This window comes from Pseudophryne corroboree, chromosome 3, assembly GCF_028390025.1.
Source record: "Pseudophryne corroboree isolate aPseCor3 chromosome 3, aPseCor3.hap2, whole genome shotgun sequence".
In the NCBI taxonomy this organism is placed as follows: domain Eukaryota; kingdom Metazoa; phylum Chordata; class Amphibia; order Anura; family Myobatrachidae; genus Pseudophryne; species Pseudophryne corroboree.
This window is the reverse complement of record NC_086446.1, coordinates 28,572,562-28,593,611: the sequence shown is the minus strand read 5'-3', so window position 1 is coordinate 28,593,611 and position 21,050 is coordinate 28,572,562. Positions and strand designations below refer to the sequence as shown.

The window sequence follows — 21,050 nt, the reverse complement described above, 5'->3', positions numbered from 1 at the left end:
AGTGAACCTCGCAGAAAGATTTAACAAAGGTAAGTGTACCATAAATCTCCTTTTCTGCCGCGGGGCGCACTGGTATTCCACAGGGAATAACATTGGGGATGTCCTAAAGCAGTTCCTCATGAGAGGGGACGCACTGTAGCAGGCACAAGAACCCGGCGTTCAAAGAAGGCATCCTGGTAGGTGGAAGTATCAAAGGCATAGAACCTTATGAACGTGTTCACTGAGGACCATGTAGCCGCCTTGCACAATTGTTCTACGGACGTGCCACGGCGGGCCGCCCAAGAAGGTCCAACAGACCGAGTAGAATGGGTCTTGACAGCAGCAGGAGCTGGGAGACCAGCATGCACATAAGCTTGCACAATCACCAATCTAATCCATCTGGCCAAGTTTTGCTTGTTTGCAGGAATGGTGGCAGTCCTTTTCACATATATACGGATAGCCCCTACCACATCCAAATATTTTTCTTTGGAGGACAAACCAGGAGAGATAAAGGCCGGAACCACAAACTCTTGGTTAAGGTGGAAAGATGACACCACCTTAGGCAGATAACCAGGGCGAGTACGGAGAACTGCCCGGTCACTATGAAATATCGTGAAGAGCGAACGACAGGACAAAGCGCCTAAGTCCGAAACTCTTCTAGCAGACGCAATAGCCAACAGGAACAGGACCTTAATAGTAAGCCATTTTAGGTCAACAGAATCAAGAGGCTCAAACGGAGACCCTCGCAGGGCATAAAGGACAACAGACAGATCCCATGGAGCCACAGGAGAGTCATAGGGAGGTTGTATCCGCAAAACACCCTGAGTGAATGTATGAACGTCAGGAATAAAACACAATTTTCCTCTGAAACCACGCTGACAAGGCAGAAATATGAACCTTGAGAGAAGCCAGACAAAGGCCTAAATCCAGGCCTTGTTGCAGAAATGCCAGAAGCCATGAGGTTCTGAACTTATACATATCGTAGTTCTTAGCAGCACACCAGGTAAAGTAAGAGTTCCAGACCCTGTAGTAAATCCAATCTGAAGCCGGTTTACGGGCATTCAGCATAGTTTGGATCCTTTGGTTCTGAGGAGTGACGCTTCAAGAGCCACTTCATCAAAGCCAGTCTGGCCAGGTCTGGGTAGACACAAGGGCCCTGAACAAGGAGGTCTGGGCATTAAGAAAGTAGTAGAGGACATTCCATCGACAGACCCTGCAGGTCTGAGAACTAATGCCGTCTGGGCCACATTGGAGCGACTGGAAGTAGTATTCCTCCTTCTTGATTGAACTTCCGCAGAACCCTGGGCAGTAGTGACCCCGGAGGGAACACGTATGGCAGTCGAAATTTAAACGGAATTGCCAGTGTGTCCATGAACGCTGCTTGAGGATCCCTTGTCCGTGATCCAAAGACCGGAACTGTGACTGTGTCGAGACGCCATCAAGTTTATGTTTGGTAGACCCCACCTGTCCACAAGGAGAAGAAGCACCTCCGCCTGAAGGCTCCACTCTCCAGCGTGTACGTCCTGATGACTGAAAAAATCTGCTTCCCAGTTGAGGACACCCGGAATGAACACTGCCCATATTGCTGGCAGATGGCGTTCCTCCCATTGAAGAATTCTGGACACTTCCATCATTGCTCTTCAGCTTTGAGTGCCGCCTTGGTGATTTATGTACACCACCGTGGTGGTGTTGTCCATCTGTACCTGAACAGACCTGTTTATTAACAGAGGCAGGGTTAGTGTCAATGCGTTGAACACCGCCCGTAGTTCCAGAATGTTGATGGGGAGTAGAGACTCCTCCTTGGTGTTGCTCGAACACCGCGCCCCAGCCCCTCAGACTGGCGTCCGTTGTCGGGAAGACCCAGTTGGGAATCCAGACGGGACGGCCCCAGCTCAACTGTTGATCCTGGAGCCACCAGGACAGGGACAAGCGAACCTCCAGGGTCAGGACTATCATTCGAGACCTGATCGGCTGAGGCAGACCGTCCCATTTGGATATAATTAACAGTTGGAGAGGGCGAGAACGGAATTGAGCATATTCCACTATGTCGAAAGTCGACACAATCAGACCCATTACCTGCATCGCTGAGTGAATGGACACTATTGGGTGAGAGAGGAAATATCTGATTCTGTCCTGAAGCCTCAGGATCTTCTCTGGAGACAGAAACAACCTCTGGCTGTGCGTATCCAGTAGAGCCCCCAGGTGCACCATGCGCTGTGCCAGGACCAGGGAGGACTTTTTCCAATTGATCAGCCACCCGTGGGCTGTGAGGAATTGCACCGTCAGCTGGAGATGACTCAGGAGGACATCTTGGGAGCTTGCCAGGATCAGCAGGTCGTCCAGATACGGCAGGATCCTGATTCCCTGTTGACGGAGATAAGCTGTCATCACGGCCATGACCTTAATGAAAACCCGAGGGGCCCTCTGTTAGTGACCTGTACTGCAGGCACCAACTTTGAAACTGAGCTCCTGTGCACGGAGAAGAGGTTATATAGAGGAGGTGGTGCTGTGTATCCTAGGAACAGTCAAAGTTATTAGACTGTTGGTGCCTCGGATCATGATCCAACTCTACACCCCGATTTTATTCCCTGTGGAATACCAGTGTACCCCGCTGCAGAAATTTGCTTTGTTATTTTTTATATTTTAAGAAATCCTAAATCCCACCTACCTGATCCTCCTGTGGGATCCTGTGATTCTCCTCTGTACAATCCTGGGAATACAGAGGACGGGGACATCTCTCTGGGGTATCTCTGTTACTGGGTCCATCTGTAGGAGACACACAGTGACTGAGTACAGTGTATATATGTGATTATCAGGTGATGTGTGTATATAGGGGCCCCCATACCTGCTCTCCCCTGTACAATACATGATAGTCTCCTCTTACCCAGTGATGTGAGGGGCCGGTGATTCTCCATCATCACGTCCTTGTACAGACCCCTGTGTTTCTCTATATACTCCCCCTCCTGCATGGAAACATAGACAGTGACATCCTGACACCTTATAGGCACCTGACACACACAGTGATACAGTCATCACCCAGACACATCCCCTGGTGTTACTGTATAATGCTCCATTCCCAGCAGTCACCTCTCCAGTCATTACCTAGACACATCCCCTGGTGTTACTGTATAATGTCCCATTCCCAGCAGTCACCTCTCCAGTCATCACCCAGACACGTCCCCTGGTGTTACTGTATAATGTCCCTTTCCCAGCAGTCACCACTCCAGTCATCACCCAGACACTTCCCCTGGTGTTACTGTATAATGCCCCATTCCCAGCAGTCACCTCTCCAGTCATCACCCAGACACGTTTCCTGGTGTTACTGTATAATGTCCCATTCCCAGCAGTCACCTCTCCAGTCATCACCCAGACACATCCCCTGGTGTTACTGTATAATGTCCCATTCCCAGCAGTCACCTCTCCAGTCATCACCCAGACACATCCCCTGGTGTTACTGTATAATGTCCCATTCCCAGCAGTCACCTCTCCAGTCATCACCCAGACACGTCTCTCCATTCAGCAGCGAATGATCTTGTTGGCGAGTTCCAGGATCTTCTGGTCACTGAGTCTCTGATGTATCAGTGAGTGAGGTAGTGGCACTGTAATGGGGCTCTGGGTCCTGCTAATCATACTGACACACTGCAGGGCTCCTATTGTGAGGGGACCGTACATCATACAGACACTGCAGGGTCACTGCATGTCATGTGCTCCTATTGTGAGTAGACCGTACATCATACAGACACTGCAGGGTTACTGCATCTCATGTGCTCGTGAAGGGACTGAATATCATACAGACACTGCAGGATCACTGTATCTCATGTGCTCCTATTGTGAGGAGACCGTACATCATACAGACACTGCAGGGTCACTACATCTCATGTGCTCCTATTGTGAGGGGACCGTACATCATACAGACACTGCAGGGTCACTGCATCTCATGTGCTCCTATTGTGAGGGCACCGTACATCATACAGACACTGCAGGGTCACTGCATCTCATGTGCTCCTATTGTGAGGGGACCATACATCATACAGACACTGCAGGGTCACTGCATCTCATGTGCTTCTGTTGTGAGAAGACCGTACATCATACAGACACTGCAGGGTCACTGCATCTCATGTGCTCCTATTGTGAGGGCACCGTACATCATACAGACACTGCAGGGTCACTGCATCTCATGTGCTCCTGTTGTGAGGGAACTGTACATCATACAGACACTGCAGGGTCACTACATCTCATGTGCTCCTATTGTGAGGGGACCGTACATCATACAGACACTGCAGGGTCACTGCATCTCATGAGCTCCTATTGTGAGGGGACCGTACATCATACAGACACTGCAGGGTCACTGCATCTCATGTGCTCCTATTGTGAGTAGACCGTACATCATAGAGACGCTGCAGGGTCACTACATCTCATGTGCTCCTATTGTGAGGGGACCGTACATCATACAGACACTGCAGGGTCACTGCATCTCATGTGCTCCTATTGTGAGGAGACCGTACATCATACAGACACTGCAGGGTCACTGCATCTCATGAGCTCCTATTGTGAGGAGACCGTACATCATACAGACCCTGCAGGGTCACTGCATCTCATGTGCTCGTGAAGGGACTGAATATCATACAGACACTGCAGGATCACTGCATCTCATGTGCTCCTATTGTGAGGGGACCGCACATCATACAGACGCTGCAGGGTCACTACATCTCATGTGCTCCTATTGTGAGGGGACCGTACATCATACAGACACACTGCAGGGTTACTGCATCTCATGTGCTCGTGAAGGGACTGAATATCATACAGACACTGCAGGATCACTGCATCTCATGTGCTCCTATTGTGAGGAGACCGTACATCATACAGACACTGCAGGGTCACTGTATCTCATGTGCTCCTATTGTGAGGGGACTGTACATCATACAGACACTGCAGGGTCACTGAATCTCATGTGCTCCTATTGTGAGGGGACCATTCATCATACAGACACTGCAGGGTCACTGCATCTCATGTGCTCCTATTGTGAGGGGAGCGTACATCATACAGACGCTGCAGAGTTACTGCATCTCATGTGCTCCTATTGTGAGGGGACCGTACATCATAGAGACACTGCAGGGTCACTGCATCTCATGTGCTCCTGTTGTGAGGGGACCGTACATCATACAGACGCTGCAGGGTCACTGCATCTCATGTGCTCCTATTGTGAGGTGACCGTACATCATACAGACACTGCAGGGTCACTACATCTCATGTGCTCCTATTGGAGCTACAGATTCAGGGCCGGTTCTTGCCCTTTTGGCGCCCCGGGTGGGAAATAGGGGCGTGGGTTCATACAGGGGGCGTGGTCAGTTACGCTCCCTGTACAGTAGAGCAGCGCCGCTGAAAAAAAATAAAAAAATAATAATACTTACTGTCCCCGCTGCAGACCTCCGCTCCTTTCCTCGGATCTGGCATAGACAGACACTAGAGGTTAATTATGACCCCTACAGTCTGTGTCAGCCCCACAATGCTGTGCAGTGCGCGATGACATCATCACGCACTGCACAACAAAGGTCCTCTCCATGAAGGGAAACTAGATGTGTAGCGTCTAGTTCCCTTCACAGCAGAGAACCAGCGGGGGACACAGCAGTAGCGGATCTTGCCATGGTGCGGCGCCCTCCGTGGCAAGATACGCTACTGAACAGATTATTTATATATATATATATATATATATATATATATAGATAGATAGTTCTGCCCTGTGCTAAGAGGGCTGCCTGCTCCCCCTGTATAATAATAACAATAACAGGACACCACATGCAGCCCCCCCTGTAATAATAATAACGACACCACAGGCCGCTGCCCCTTTATAGTAATAATAACAACAGGACACCACATGCTGCTCTCCCTGTATAGTAATAATAACAATAGGACACCACAGGCTGCTCCCCCTGTATAAAAATAATAACGACACCACAGGCTGCTCCCCCTGTATAGTAATAATAACAACAGGACACCACAGGCTGCTCCCCCTGTATAGTAAGACGCCATTACCTGATCTATTCTCGACGAACACTGGGAGGCTGCAAAAAAAGCGATGGAAACTCACTGCTTGTATGTGGAACGCACAGGCCTGAAGGAAGGTGGAACGCACAAGCCGGAAGTACGGTGTGCTTAACACAGGCTGCTTCCTGGTGACTGGCCCCTCCCCTCTTACACCCCAGTCACAGCACCGCCCTTTGTAAAGACTATTAGCAGACGTGTCCTCAGTGCAGGAGGCCGGCGGCCATTTTCTTGTAGACCGGTGAGGCAGCTGGAGCAGCAATTGGGTCCCTGGCCGTGTAGTGACGTCAGAAGCGGCGGCCATTTTCCCCTGGTCTGAGCTCCGCCTTCCTTCTTCTATCTTTCCCACAAGGCAGCAGGAGCAGAGAGCAGCCATTGCTGTGTCTGGCAGCAGGTAATGATATTATTATTATTATTCTATAGGCTGAGCAGCTCCGGTGTCACTCTAGTGTCCTATTACCGTAATACAGGTGGAGCAGACCCTGCCGTTACCGTTATACAGGTGGCGCAGACCCCGCCGTTTCCGTAATACAGATGGTGCAGACCCCGCCGTTACTGTAGTACAGGTGGCGCAGACTCCGCCATTACCGTAATACAGGTAGTGCAGACCCTGCTGTTACTAGTAAACAGGCGGCGCAGGCCCCGCCGTTACCGTAATACAGATGGCGCAGACCCCGCCGTTACTGTAATATAGGTGGAGCAGACACCGCCATTACTGTAATACAGGTGGCGCAGACTCCGCCATTACCATAATACAGGTGGCGCAGACCCTGCTGTTTCTAGTAAACAGGTGGCGCAGGACCCGCCGTTACCGTAACACTGGTGGCGCAGACCCGCTGTTACCGTGATACAGGTGACGCAGAACTTGCCGTTATCATAATTTAGATGGTGCAGACCCTGCTGTTACTATTAAACAGGTGGCGCAGGCTCTGCCGTTACAGTAATACAGTTGGCGCAGACCCTGCTGTTACCGAAATACAGGTGGCGCAGACCCCGCCGTTACCATAATACAGTTGGCGCAGACCCTGCTGTTACCGTAATACAGGTGGCGCAGACCCCGCCGTTACCATAATACAGTTGGCGCAGACCCTGCTGTTACCGTAATACAGGTGGCGCAGATCACACCGTTACCATAATACAGGTGGCGCAGACCCTGCCGTTACTGTAATGCAAGTGGCGTAGTCTCGCCATTACCGTAATAAAGGTGGCGCAAACCCCACTGTTACCGTAATATAGGTGGTGCAGACCCCGCAGTTACCGTAATACAGATGGCGCAAACCCCGCCGTTACCGTAATACAGGTGGTGCAGACCCTGCCGTTACCGTAATACAGGTGGTGCAGACCCTGCCGTTACCATAAAATACAGGTGGCCCAGACCCTGCTGTTACCGTAGTACAGGTGGCGCAGACCCTGCTGTTACCGTAGTACAGGTGGCGCAGACCCTGCTGTTACAGTAATAAAGGTGGAGCAGACCCCGCAGTTACCGTAATACAGATGGTGCAGACCCTGCTGTTACCGTAATACAGGTGGCGCAGACCCTGCTGTTACCGTAATACAGGTGGCGCAGACCCTGCTGTTACCGTAGTACAGGTGGCGCAGACCCTGCTGTTACAGTAATAAAGGTGGAGCAGACCCCGCAGTTACCGTAATACAGATGGTGCAGACCCTGCTGTTACTATTAAACAGGTGGCGCACTTCTCAGTGTGTACAGTACATACAAATCTAATACTGAATAGAAAAAATATTTCTGCAGCGGGGTACACTGGGAATAACATCGGGGTGTAGAGTTGGATCTTGATTCGAGGCACCAACAGGCTAAAGCTTTGACTGTTCCCAGGATGCCTTGCACCGCCTCCTCTATATCCCCGCCTCCAGGCACTGGAGCTCAGTTTGTAAGTTGGTGCCAGCAGTGCAGGCAGCTAACAGGGAGGGCTGCACTAGGCAGCCCTAATAAGAGCTGTTCTGACAAGAAAGGAGACTTCAAGGGTCGCAGCACAGGCACTAGTTTCTATATGTCACACTGATATATCGTGCTGCGGCTCCCTCACCTCCCCCAGCGGTGCTGTATACTCCCGCGCCCTGGTTGCCGGGTACTTACAGCGGAGGCGCTCCAGTCCCTTCAGGCACACATACCGCCGCTGCTCTCCAGGATCACATGGCGCATCATCGGGAGGAGGTAAGAGGTTCCCCTAGGCGGGACCCGCCGAAATCGCGATTCGGCGCGGTCTCCGGAGATGGACCGCGCCGCTGGCGTGGACACTGTGGCCGTGCAGGGACCCCACTATATCCACCAGGACAAGGGGCAAAGGTCGGATTTACTAAAATCCGTTTAGTATAGGCCCTGCAGTACCCGGTGGTGAAGTCCAGCAGAGGGGATAAGGCGCTGACCTGTAGCCCCTCCCCCAGCCGCCATCTACAGCAGATGTTCCCGCCCTGGAGCTGCATCTCTCTCTCTCCTTCACTCCCTGTCAGTGTTTGGGCGCCATTACACAGAGCTGCGCTGATTCTGGGACTGCTGGGCGATGCCTCCTCTGTAAAGCCGCCTGTCTCATCAGCGCTGTGCATTTACAGGCACTTAAGTATTCTACATGTCGTTTAGACAGTGTTAGTTAAGAACAAGTGCATAACTACAGGGATATTTAGTACAAGTATCCTGTGATATACATCCAGTGTTTGCTGTGCATTGTTATATCTGTATACGTACATAGTTTTATGTAGCATTACTAGTCCAGTGCAGTTTTATTGTTGTGTGTAATAATTTCTGCATTGTACATGTGACTGTGTGTGCCTATAGCTGCTGTGTGATTCCTATTCCGTGTATCTCACACATTTTGCTATCCCTATATTCTGTACCCTGAGGGGGGCTAAGTGCGTCGGGGTCCTATATATATATATATATATATATATATATCAAACAATTGAGTCGGCACTCACATAACTGACCAGCCAATACTTTGCTCGGGTGCCCTCCATAGACCTCGAAACTCCAACATACACACAAAAGGTAGGGCGGCACTCACGAGTCCTTTTAAAGAAGAATAAATCAGACGGACAGCGTCTCGTAGTGTTCAACGTTTCAGTCTATTTCAGACTTTTTTCAAGAACCGGTGTTCTGTCTCTATTGAAAGGCGTGATCTCATAATTTTCATTGAGACCACAAGGGATCAATGAGTTGAGTGTTAGTATCCAGAATGTCTCCCTTTTCAATAGAAATTCCTCTCTATTCCCTCCCTCTTTATTCAATGCCACATGCTCAATACCGGCAAATCTTAAGAGAGACGGATCAGCATTATGTTGTTCTGAAAAATGCCGTGGAACACTATGATTCATTACACGATTTTTAATATTTCTACTATGCTCCAATATTCTAATTTTCAGTACTGTTTTGGTCTTTCCAACGTATCTAAGACCACAGGGGCACATCAGGACATAGATACAGAAACTGGTGTTACAATTTATAAAAGATTGAATAATATTAGAATTTGATGGATTCTTCTCCATAATCTTTTTAGCCCCCTTATCAGCCAAACTACAGACTTTACACCCTCCACACTGAAAAAAACCCTTCACGGGTGCAAGAAAATGATCATTCTTTTCTACCTGAACCTTCTCAGGTTTACTTTTTGACACCATAGATTTTAAGGATCTTGCCTTTCTATAAATTATATCAGGTTTTTGGGGGAAGCTCGGGTCCCAAAATGGGATCTAGTTTAAGGATCTTCCAATTTTTTGGGGCTATTAGAGACAGATAATATATTCTGTCTGTATCTTATTTTTTTTTATAAATTCCCAAAATGAGGTGTGTAGCATCCTAGTTCTGAATTCTAGGTGTTTTTAGTAATTATTAATCATATGGAATGCCTAATATCAAGTATATTAGTATTAACATCTTGTTATATTTTGTATATTTGTGTTTTTTTATTTATCTCTAGGAAATGTATCCATAAACCTAACAATGGGGGTCATTCCGAGTTGCTCGCTCGCAAGCTGCTTTTAGCAGCATTGCACACGCTAAGCCACCGCCCTCTGGGAGTGTATCTTAGCTTCTTAAAATTGCGAATGAAAGATTCTCAAAATTGCGATTACACACCTCTTAGCAGTTTCTGAGTAGCTTCAGACTTACTCTGCATCTGCGATCAGTTCAGTGCTTGTCGTTCCTGGTTTGACGTCACAAACACACCCAGCGTTCGCCCAGACACTCCTCCGTTTCTCCAGCCACTCCCGCGTTTTTTCCAGGAACTGTAGCGTTTTCCCGCACACACCCATAAAACGGCCAGTTTCCGCCCAGTAACACCCACTTCCTGTCAATCACATTACGATCTCCAGAACGATGAAAAAGCCGTGAGTAAAAATCCTAACTGCATAGCAAATTTGCTTGGCGCAGTCGCACTGCGGACATTGCACATGCGCGTTAGCGATTGATCGCTCCGTTGCGAAAAAAACAACAACGAGCGATCAACTCGGAATGACCCCTATATTAAGTAATGGAATTGATTTATGAATTTGTAGCAGCTAGCTCTGTAGAAAAATTGGGAATAACCCGATAAGATGCTGTAAGCAATTTGAAATTGATATACATATATACAGCAGTACTGTCTCGTGTGCTTATAGGTGGTCATTCCGAGTTGTTCGCTCGGTAAATTTCATCGCATCGCAGCGATTTTCTGCTTAGTGCGCATGCGCAATGTCCGCACTGCGACTGCGCCAAGTAAATTTGCTAAGAAGTTAGGTATTTTACTCACGGCTTTTTCATCGTTCTGGTGATCGTTATGTGATTGACAGGAAGTGGGTGTCACTGGGCGGAAACTGGCCGTTTTATGGGTGTGTGCGGAAAAACGCTACCGTTTCTGGGAAAAACGCGGGAGTGGCTGGAGAAACGGGGGAGTGTCTGGACGAACACTGGGTGTGTTTGTGACGTCAAACCAGGAACGACAAGCACTGAACTGATCGCAGATGCCGAGTAAGTCTGAAGCTACTCAGAAACTGCTAAGAGAGGTGTAATCGCAATATTGCGAATACATCGTTCGCAATTTTAAGAAGCTAAGATTCACTCCCAGTAGGCGGCGGCTTAGTGTGAGTAAATCTGCTAAAAGCAGCTTGCGAGCGAACAACTCGGAATGAGGGCCATAGTGGCATATATTTCTAATACATCTAGTTGTATGCCACTTATGCTAGCAACTGGCTATTTTTTGGACATAGGGTTAAATGCTGTGTGATGTGTGTCCTAATTACGGGTAAATGTATGATCAAATCTCAGGTATATGCCCTAAAGCTGTATATTTAGCACCGACGGGTGCCAGTACATCTCTGTATGAATTCTGCACTGACATCTTATGGAGTAGACACGCAATGTTTTAATTGTGGAAACTAATGAGTACAATTGGGTTTAAATCATTTTGCCTTATTGATACATATTGTGCAATTTATAAAAAAAAAAAATGTTTTTAAACATGCGTTTTAGTAAGTATTTATCAATATATGTTTGTGCTTTATACGTTTATTTATGTATTCCCTTTGTAAGTAAAGACTGTAAAAATGGAGGAGAATTTATACAAGTGTTGTTAATCATTGGATTCAGCTTGTGAAATATCTCTTTGTGGTATATATAGCTCCTATTACGTCTGACAAGCCAACCTCCTGACGAAGTAACTACGAAACGCGTAGAGGTGGGGCTTGCCAGACGTGCGTCTTCTCTCACCCGGCTCACACATCCCGGCTGCTTCATTGCGATTGACCTGACGGGTTCGGCTCTCACCGGCGCGGTGCATGGTCCGGTCTCTGACTGCAGCAGGTTTGGTGTACTGCCTGGTGGATTGTTTAACGGGCTTAAACTGGCCCAAAGAGTGGGTCATTTAGGGTACGAGTCTTTTTATAAATCCATGGAATGTTCCATTTTTATTCTGTGTTTGAAATAAATTTATCTGCACTATGGGCGCATTCTCCTGATTTTTGTTTCTAGAGATATATATATTGTAACACTGTAGGGGTGCAAGGCGCCTTTTCCTGGGGAATATGGCCGCACGCAGCAGCTGAGGAACAACACAAGTCCAGTTTCTGGTACAACTGACCCCGGCCAGTTTTATTGAAACAGAAAATAAAACAAACCCCAAAATAAAAATACCTTGCCTGTCCGGCACTAACTAAACATAAGATATTCCTAACTGTCACTAAACAAAACACAGAGTTCTTCAGTACATACTGTATAGCTTACTTGCATCAGAAAACGTGTCTCTCACACACAGATCCTGCAGCCTTCCCAGGCAGTCTGCCCATACTAATCAGGTTAGAAGCACTATAACACTCTTACACAGCTGAAACCCTGATTAGCCCTCTGTGAGGCCAAAGACCCGAACTGGGCCCAATGTCTAGAACTCGCCTTATCTCTCTCTCAGAGCCTTTACCCAGCTTTTACAGCAAACTGAAAAGGTTCAAACAAAACAAAAAGCATTTTTCCTAGAAGTTAACATTTTCTAAAACATGTAAGACAAGAACCTGGGACAAATATACCTGCCCTCAAACACTATCCCAGTGTTCTTGTCACATATCCCCCTCCCCTGTTTCGACCTAGGGGCCGGAACACTTGTAGCCCCCAAACAGAAGATGCGAGACAATGCATCTGCGTTGGCCAATTGTGTTCCCGGTCTATGTTCAACAGTAAACTTAAAATCCTGCAACGCTAGAAACCATCTAGTTACCCGAGCATTCTTGCCTCTATTTACATACATCCATTTTAAAGGGGCATGATCCGTCACTAGTCTGAATTGTCTACCCAAGAGGTAATATCTCAAGGTATCTAGTGCCCACTTAATGGCCAAAGCCTCCTTTTCCACAATGGCATACCTTTTTTCATGCTCATTGAGTTTCCTACTCAAATAAATGATAGGGTGTTCGTCCCCATCTCTGGTTTGGGACAGCACAGCACCTATCCCTACCTCTGAGGCATCTGTCTGTACCACAAATTCTTTTGAAAAATCTGGTGTTATCAACACCGGTTGTGAACACAAAGCCACTTTTAACGCTTGGAACGCCTTTTCTGCATCAGGGTTCCATTTCACCACATTTGACTGCTTCCCTTTGGTAAGGTCTGACAACGGCACCGCTGTGGTCGCAAAATTGGGAATAAACCGTCTATAGTACCCAGTAATTCCCAAAAAAGCCCTTACCTGTTTTTTATTCACTGGACGAGGCCAGTTTTGAATAGCATCAACTTTATTCAATTGGGGCCTAATCAGACCTCTGCCTATGGTGAAGCCCAAGTATTTGACCTCCTCCATTGCAAGGCAGCACTTCTTTGGGTTAGCAGTTAACCCTGCCTCTCTGATTGAGTCCAGTACTGCTTGTACTTTAACCAAATGGGACCCCCAGTCTTTACTGTGAATTACCACATCATCCAAATAGGCAGCTGCATATTTTCTATGGGGCCTCAAAATTTTATCCATCGCCCGTTGAAAGGTTGCTGGAGCCCCATGCAACCCAAAGGGTAACATCTTATACTGGTACAGCCCCTCCGGAACCGAAAAGGCTGTTTTTTCTTTGGCGCTATCAGATAAAGGTATTTGCCAGTAACCTTTGGTCAGGTCCAATGTGGTGAGAAACCTGGCTGTTCCCAGCCTTTCTACAAGCTCATCCACACGGGGCATGGGGTATGCATCAAACTTGGACACCTCATTTAACTTACGAAAGTCATTACAGAAGCGTATGCTACCGTCGGGCTTCGGGATGAGCACTATGGGACTGGACCACTCACTGTTAGACTCCTCTATGACTCCAAGTTCTAACATGGTTTTAACTTCTTTAGAAATAGCTTCTCGCTGAGCTTCAGGAATCCTATATGGCTTTAAATGAACCCTGACCCCTGGTTCTGTGACAATGTCATGTTTTATTATGGTCGTTCGGCCAGGCAGCTCTGAAAATACCTCCCTATTTTGGATGAGAAATTCTTTAACCTGATTGTTCTGATCTGCTGACAATGTCTCTGACACCTTCACTGCGGGAAGCAACCGGGGTGAAGACACCGAAGGGCAAGGCTCCGCTGACAGAGACAACCTATCTTTCCAGGGTTTGATTAAGTTAACATGGTAGATCTGTTCGGGTTTTCTCTTTCCCGGCTGGTATACTTTGTAATTAACCTCATTCACTTTTTCCCTAATCTCAAATGGACCCTGCCATTTAGCTAGGAATTTGCTTTCCACAGTGGGTACCAAAACAAGAACTCTATCTCCAGGAGCAAATTCCCGTATCTTGGCACTCCGGTTATAGACCCTCTGTTGAGCACTTTGGGCCTGTTCCATGTGCTCTCTGACAACAGGTACCACGGCTGCAATCCTATCCTGCATTTGTGTTACATGCTCAATAACGCTTCTATAAGGAGTGGGCTGTCCTTCCCACGTCTCTTTGGCAATATCCAACAGCCCTCTGGGGTGTCTACCATACAACAAATCAAATGGAGAAAACCCCGTAGAGGACTGAGGAACTTCTCTGATGGCCATTAACAAGTAGGGCAACAAACAATCCCAGTTTTTTCCATCTCTCTCAACAACCTTTTTTAACATACTTTTTAATGTTTTATTAAACCTTTCCACCAACCCGTCAGTTTGGGGATGGTAGATGGACGTCCTGAGGTGAGTGACCTTAAATAACTTGCACAATTCTTTCATGATCCTTGACATAAATGGAGTACCTTGGTCAGTCAAAATTTCTTTTGGTATTCCCACTCTACTAAATACCTGCACCAGCTCCCTAGCTATCGCCTTGGTTGTGATAGTGCGTAAAGGGACAGCCTCAGGATATCGAGTGGCATAGTCCATAATTACCAGGATATACTGGTGGCCCCGAGCAGACTTTAACAAGGGCCCCACGAGATCCATGGCTATTCTGTCAAACGGGACCTCTATAATAGGCATGGGAACTAGTGGGCTCCTGAAATGGGGTCTAGGGGCATGATACTGGCATTCAGGACAGGAAGAACAATATTCAGACACTTCTTTATAAACCCCTGGCCAAAAGAACCTTTGTAAAACTCTTTCAGTGGTTTTTTCTGCCCCTAAATGTCCTGCGGTAACGTGACTATGAGCTAAATCTAGTACCGTTCTCCGATAAGGCTGGGGAACTACCAACTGTTCCACCACATCCTCACCCCTTTTGACAATGTGGTACAAGAGCTCATTACAGATGGCCATGTGGGGATACGTAACCCTGTCACCTGGTACCACAGGTTCCCCATTAACAATCTTAACATTCTCTCTAGCCTTTATTAAGGTAGGATCCTTTAACTGTTCAGACGCAAACAGATCCTTCTTTACCTCCAGGTCAGGCACGCTTTCAGTTCTAACTACTATGTCTCTGTTCCCAGCAAGAGGGTCCTCACTGGACTCCCCATCTGTCACTTCCCCAGCCAAACTAGCAAAAGGCAAAGGGCCAGAAAGTTCCGAAGACCCACGTACATCCATAAAATCACCGGTATTATCAACTGGCTTTTTACTTCTCACATCTGTAGATAACCGTGATTCCCACAGTTTCCAAAAATGAGGAAAATCCCTCCCTATTATGGCCTCATGCACCAAGGTAGGGACCAGTCCCACTTTAACTATTGCTGACCCACAACAAGTTTCTATATTCACCTCAGCAGTGGCATAATGTTGGGTATCCCCATGTATGCAAGTTACCCCAATAGGTATTTGCTGGGCCTTTAAGGGGTTCACTAACCCAGCTTTCACGAGGGTAACTAAACTTCCTGAATCTAGCAAGGCCTCTACCCGGTTACCCTCTAAGAACACATCACACATTTGTTTTTCCAGCTCAGGTGAAGGTACCACAGTACAGGCTAACCTAGCAAAGAAAGACATTCTGCGACATTCAAAGGCAGCATCACATTGCATGGGTTCTTGCGTGACTGGGCAATTGGCAATAACATGACCTGGCATACCACACCTAAAACATTTAATCACACGATTATCAACCCGTTTGGGCAGCATAGACCGTTCTAGCCCCATTGGCCTGTTTCCAGGGCCAGTGTTTACAGTCTCTCCAGCCTTGCGTTCTCTTAACCGCCCAGCAACGTTTTCCCACGGAACAGTCTTACCAGTCTTTACTGAAGGGCGCTGTCGAGGATCTATGGGTTGCTGGGTGGTCATCAGTAGTTCCTCTGCTGCCAAATACCTCTCTACCATGTCCACTAATTGGTCAGCAGTACCCGGGTTTCCATGGCTCACCCACTTGCGCAGGACCATGGGCAAAGATCTCAAGTAGCGGTCCATGACGACTCTTTCCACCATCTGGGGACCAGTTAATGTCTCTGGCTGTAGCCATTTTTTTGTTAGCTGAATAAGGTCGTGCATCTGGGAGCGCGGAGGCTTCTCCATGGCGTACAGCCAACGGTGCACCCGTTGTGCTCGTACTGACAGCGTGACTCCCAGGCGGGTCAGGATCTCAGTCTTTAGTTTATCATAGTCCCGAGCCTCAGCAGGGCTTAAATCAAAGTAAGCTTTTTGGGGCTCACCTGACAGGAAAGGTGCCAGCAGACTGGCCCACTGTGCTTTCACTTATGCGCAGAACGGTGTGCTCGCATTCTCCACCAAGTTGTAACACTGTAGGGGTGCAAGGCGCCTTTTCCTGGGGAATATGGCCGCACGCAGCAGCTGAGGAACAACACAAGTCCAGTTTCTGGTACAACTGACCCCGGCCAGTTTTATTGAAACAGAAAATAAAACAAACCCCAAAATAAAAATACCTTGCCTGTCCGGCACTAACTAAACATAAGATATTCCTAACTGTCACTAAACAAAACACAGAGTTCTTCAGTACATACTGTATAGCTTACTTGCATCAGAAAACGTGTCTCTCACACACAGATCCTGCAGCCTTCCCAGGCAGTCTGCCCATACTAATCAGGTTAGAAGCACTATAACACTCTTACACAGCTGAAACCCTGATTAGCCCTCTGTGAGGCCAAAGACCCGAACTGGGCCCAATGTCTAGAACTCGCCTTATCTCTCTCTCAGAGCCTTTACCCAGCTTTTACAGCAAACTGAAAAGGTTCAGACAAAACAAAAAGCATTTTTCCTAGAAGTTAACATTTTCTAAAACATGTAAGACAAGAACCTGGGACAAATATACCTGCCCTCAAACACTATCCCAGTGTTCTTGTCACAATATATATATATATATATATATATATATCCATATACTGCCGGCACTCCACTGAAACTGCAGCTTGCTCTGGTGCCAGATCAAGAAAAACACGTGTCCATATAAGAAGGCACTCAGGAGACATCAATCGTAGCAAATCAGCATAAAGTGTATTAAAGGTCGAGTACTTTCGGGGACAGCACCCCGTCCTCAGGACCACACCAATACAGCACAAACAAACAACATACAATAAACTTACCCCCTTTATACCCCCCAACTTGCCGTAGACTTCTCTGCCGCCGCTGCTCAACCCCCGGGACCCACCAGACAGGGACGCACCAGATGACGCACTTCCGGTAGTTGCCCTGCCTTTATCGGCGGGTCTAATAACTATATCTTCATAGCTTTGTAATACTTTCAATGCTGTGTGCTCAGATTTAGACAAGTTGAGATGAGGTTTACCAGGGGCATTTGCTAATTTATTCACCGCCTCATCCATCAATCTACAGAATGTGTTTATTGATGGGATATTGGATACTGGATCATAATTGGAACACTTGTGAAGAAGTGTTTGGACCGTTTATATTTAGTGAGAATGCACCCTCCACCACGTGCAATTCTCGTCTACATTCGCGGACATTTCGTCTGTTGGGAGCACCCACCATTGGGAACTTTGATGAGAGTGCAGAACTGTCTTGTTTATATATATATATATATATATATATATATATATATATATCCATACAATAGGCACGGCACTCCAGGGACTCGTTCCAATAAGGCTTTTATTCAAGGTGCTGTGATCAACATGTTTCGGGGCATGCGCCCCTTCGTCAGGACCCACCACAACAAACAAGACATACACACAAACAACATTTATATACCTGATGCCAAACCTCACCTGTTGCCGGCGTCCGCGTCCACAGCTGCTGCTGCTGATTCACTCCCGGGGTCTCACTTCCGGGTCACGCAAGACGTGGTTGCTAAGCAACCCTTAGCTTGCGCTCCTGTCCTGTAAGTCCGGCTTCCGTGTCGTCAAGCAGTGCGGCATGTGGGCGGACCTGGCAAAGCAAGCATAATGTGTTTAAAAACAAGGTTAAAAAACGTTTGCATGACAATACATAAACCTGGATACTCTAAATATTAACATATTATTGCACTTTTTATACTTTTTATACAACAGTCAATTGACCATATAGATCCCCGCTCACCCGTAAGTACTCAGAGTTATCTGTAGATAAACTAAATTCTATCTTTTGGGGGATAGACTGCAAGTACAACACGAACTTCAGGGACACCTCATCTCAGGCTATTCCAGTTGATTTTGTCGTTTAATCCGTCCGGTGATATAGTACCCAACCGGACAATCCATCTGGATTCTAATAAACACAGAGCTTTGATGCGATCACCTCCACGAGGGGATTCCACCACATGATCAATTAAAAAATGCTTCAGATCAGAAAGGGAATGGCCCATCATTCTAAAATGACGGGCCACAGGCTGGTCCATGGATTTACCTTCAGCTGATAAATGGATGGCGGACCTGTGCAGAGCCATCCGCTCCCGAAATTTACGGGAGGTCTGCCCCACGTAATATAAACCACAAGGACATGTGATCACATACACCACAAAAGAAGAGGTGCATGTGAGCACATGACGGATGTCATACTTTTTGTGTGAGTGTGGGTGTTTGAACGATTTGCAGGTCACCATGTATCTGCATGTAGTGCAATTATGACAACCGTAACAACCTGCTGGTTTCACATACACATTAGGTAATTTGGGAATCCCTCTCCCTGTGATGTCAGTGATCATCAGCCTATCCCTCAGGTTGCGGCCCCTTTTGAACGCTGCTATAGGGCGTACATCTTTGAAACAAGACAGATCTTTGTCTGAGGCTACAATTGGCCACAAGGCCTTGGTGGCTCGATTAATTACAGGGCTAGCTGTTGTAAAACTGCTAACCCATGGTGTTAGGGTCTCCTGCCCTGTGCTGCCACGTCGTCATGGCAACCGGGAGACAAGTGCTAGTGGAGTAACCTGAGCGCAGCTGATACTCCGGTTCGGGTCTTTTGCTGTGCAGTGGTTATAGGCTCTGTGCACGGCAGGGGATCCGGTGCTGTTTTTTGTGCTCACAGTCTGTGAGGTCTGAGTGGGGCGTGGACAGCACCTGCTTTATAAGGCCTCTTTTCAGGGTAAGCAGATGCTGCTGAATCTTTGTTGGTTAGTCAGTTCATGAAAGTTAGCCAGTACTGTGTAGCTTTGTATTTGTTTGTTGCTTACTGCAAATAGGCCTGGGAATTTGGTATTACACTCTGCCAATCCAGACCTAGCAGTAAGACTGGAGTCAGTCGTTTAGCTTGCTGGGGTTCTGTTACTACTCTGTGAACTTAGCAAGTTTGCGGCTGTATTCTAAGACTTGCCTGTCTAATCCTGTCTCACTGTGCTAGGTGTCAGGGGTCAGTTTAGTGGCAGTAAGCTAAAACCTGTGCACTGCAAGTGAGAATTAGGATTGTGGAAATTCTCCTTGTGTCTATCATTCCATCTCTGACCAAGGAGTTTACTGCCACACCCATTGGTAACCCTTTAGGGTTTTGCTGTTGCCCTTAGCAACAGCATTTCGGGTTCTCTACGTATTAAAACACAACATCTTGCTTTTTCCATCTTAGCAGTTCTAATACAAGGGAGATACCCAGTTCCTTAGCCTCTGGGCTTCTCTGTTCACTTTGTGTGTATTTTGTTACCCTATCACCTTCTGTGTACGTTATGTCATATTCCCCAGTTTGTCTGTGAGTCCATCTGTTTTGCATAACAGTTCAAACACCAGTACATTCCTGCAGACACTGGAGTGCATAACAGTTCTGACACCAATACTTTCCTGCTGGCACTGGTGTGCATAACATATTCAGCAGCCTAATACTCCTGTTGAAATTTTGTGGGAATATGGAGCATACCCCTCAAAATACGTTGCAACAGGTGGTCGATCAGGTGCAGGTCCTGACTCGACAATTTAATGATTTGTCCATTAAAATGCACACCTCCCAGGCTGCTGGCGGAGCTCCCGCAGCAGCAGCACCTGCAGGGCTTAAGGAGCTGAAAGTAAATCTCCCGGATCGTTTTTCTGGAGATCGCTCGCAGTTCTTTTGTTTCAAGGAGAGCTGCAAGCTATACTTCCGGCTTAGGCCTCAGTCTTCTGGGTCGGAGATTCAGCGGGTGGGCATAGTGATTTCCTTGCTACAAGGAGACCCACAGGTCTGGGCATATGGGTTGCAGCCTGACTGTCCGTCGCTTAAAAGTGTTGATGCTTTTTTTACGGCACTGAGCATGTTGTATGATGACCCTGACAAGACGGCCTCAGCCGAGGCTCAGATTTCGATCCTTAAGCAAGGGCGAAGGCCAGTTGAGGTTTACTGTACGGAGTTTCGGAGGTTGGCCCATGATACCCAGTGGAATGACCCAGCCCTGAGACACCAGTACCGAAGAGGTCTTTCTAACCAGATAAAGGACCAACTGGTACAATATCCCTTGCCTGATAGCTTGGATCAGCTCATGCAGTTATCCATCCGGGTGGATAGACGGCTGACAGAGCGTAGGCTTGAAAGGGAGACTGAGATTTCCTTCCTTCCCAAGGGAACCTCAGACTCTGACGAATTTTCTGAGGAGCCTATGCAGATTGGGGCTACCCGCCTCTCCTCGCGTGAGAAGACGCGGAGGAGACAGCAGGGGTTGTGTTTGTACTGTGGGAATAAAGGTCATGTGGTGGTATCATGCCCAGAAAAGCCGGAAAACTTCAGGGCCTGAGGGTGATGGGAAATATCCTGTCAGGCCAGAAGTCAGAATTTCCCAAGAAGACTTTTATCATTCCGGTGACCTTGAAGATCCTCGGTCAAACTGTCAAGACT

The 21,050-nt window shown here is 47.5% G+C and overlaps 1 protein-coding gene across 1 annotated transcript in view; it reads right to left on the bottom strand.

The window, feature by feature from the left end:
• The window catches only part of LOC135057101 (uncharacterized), a 182,650-nt gene that overhangs the window by 36,673 nt on the left and 124,927 nt on the right, over window positions 1-21,050 (bottom strand). The window contains exons 8-11 of the mRNA XM_063963002.1: window positions 6,013-6,062; window positions 5,391-5,426; window positions 2,864-2,942; window positions 2,648-2,745 (exon numbers count right to left, since the gene is read on the bottom strand). Of these exons, the coding sequence (XP_063819072.1) occupies window positions 2,648-2,745; window positions 2,864-2,942; window positions 5,391-5,426; window positions 6,013-6,062 (263 nt within the window). The remainder of the gene's footprint in view (window positions 1-2,647; window positions 2,746-2,863; window positions 2,943-5,390; window positions 5,427-6,012; window positions 6,063-21,050) is intronic.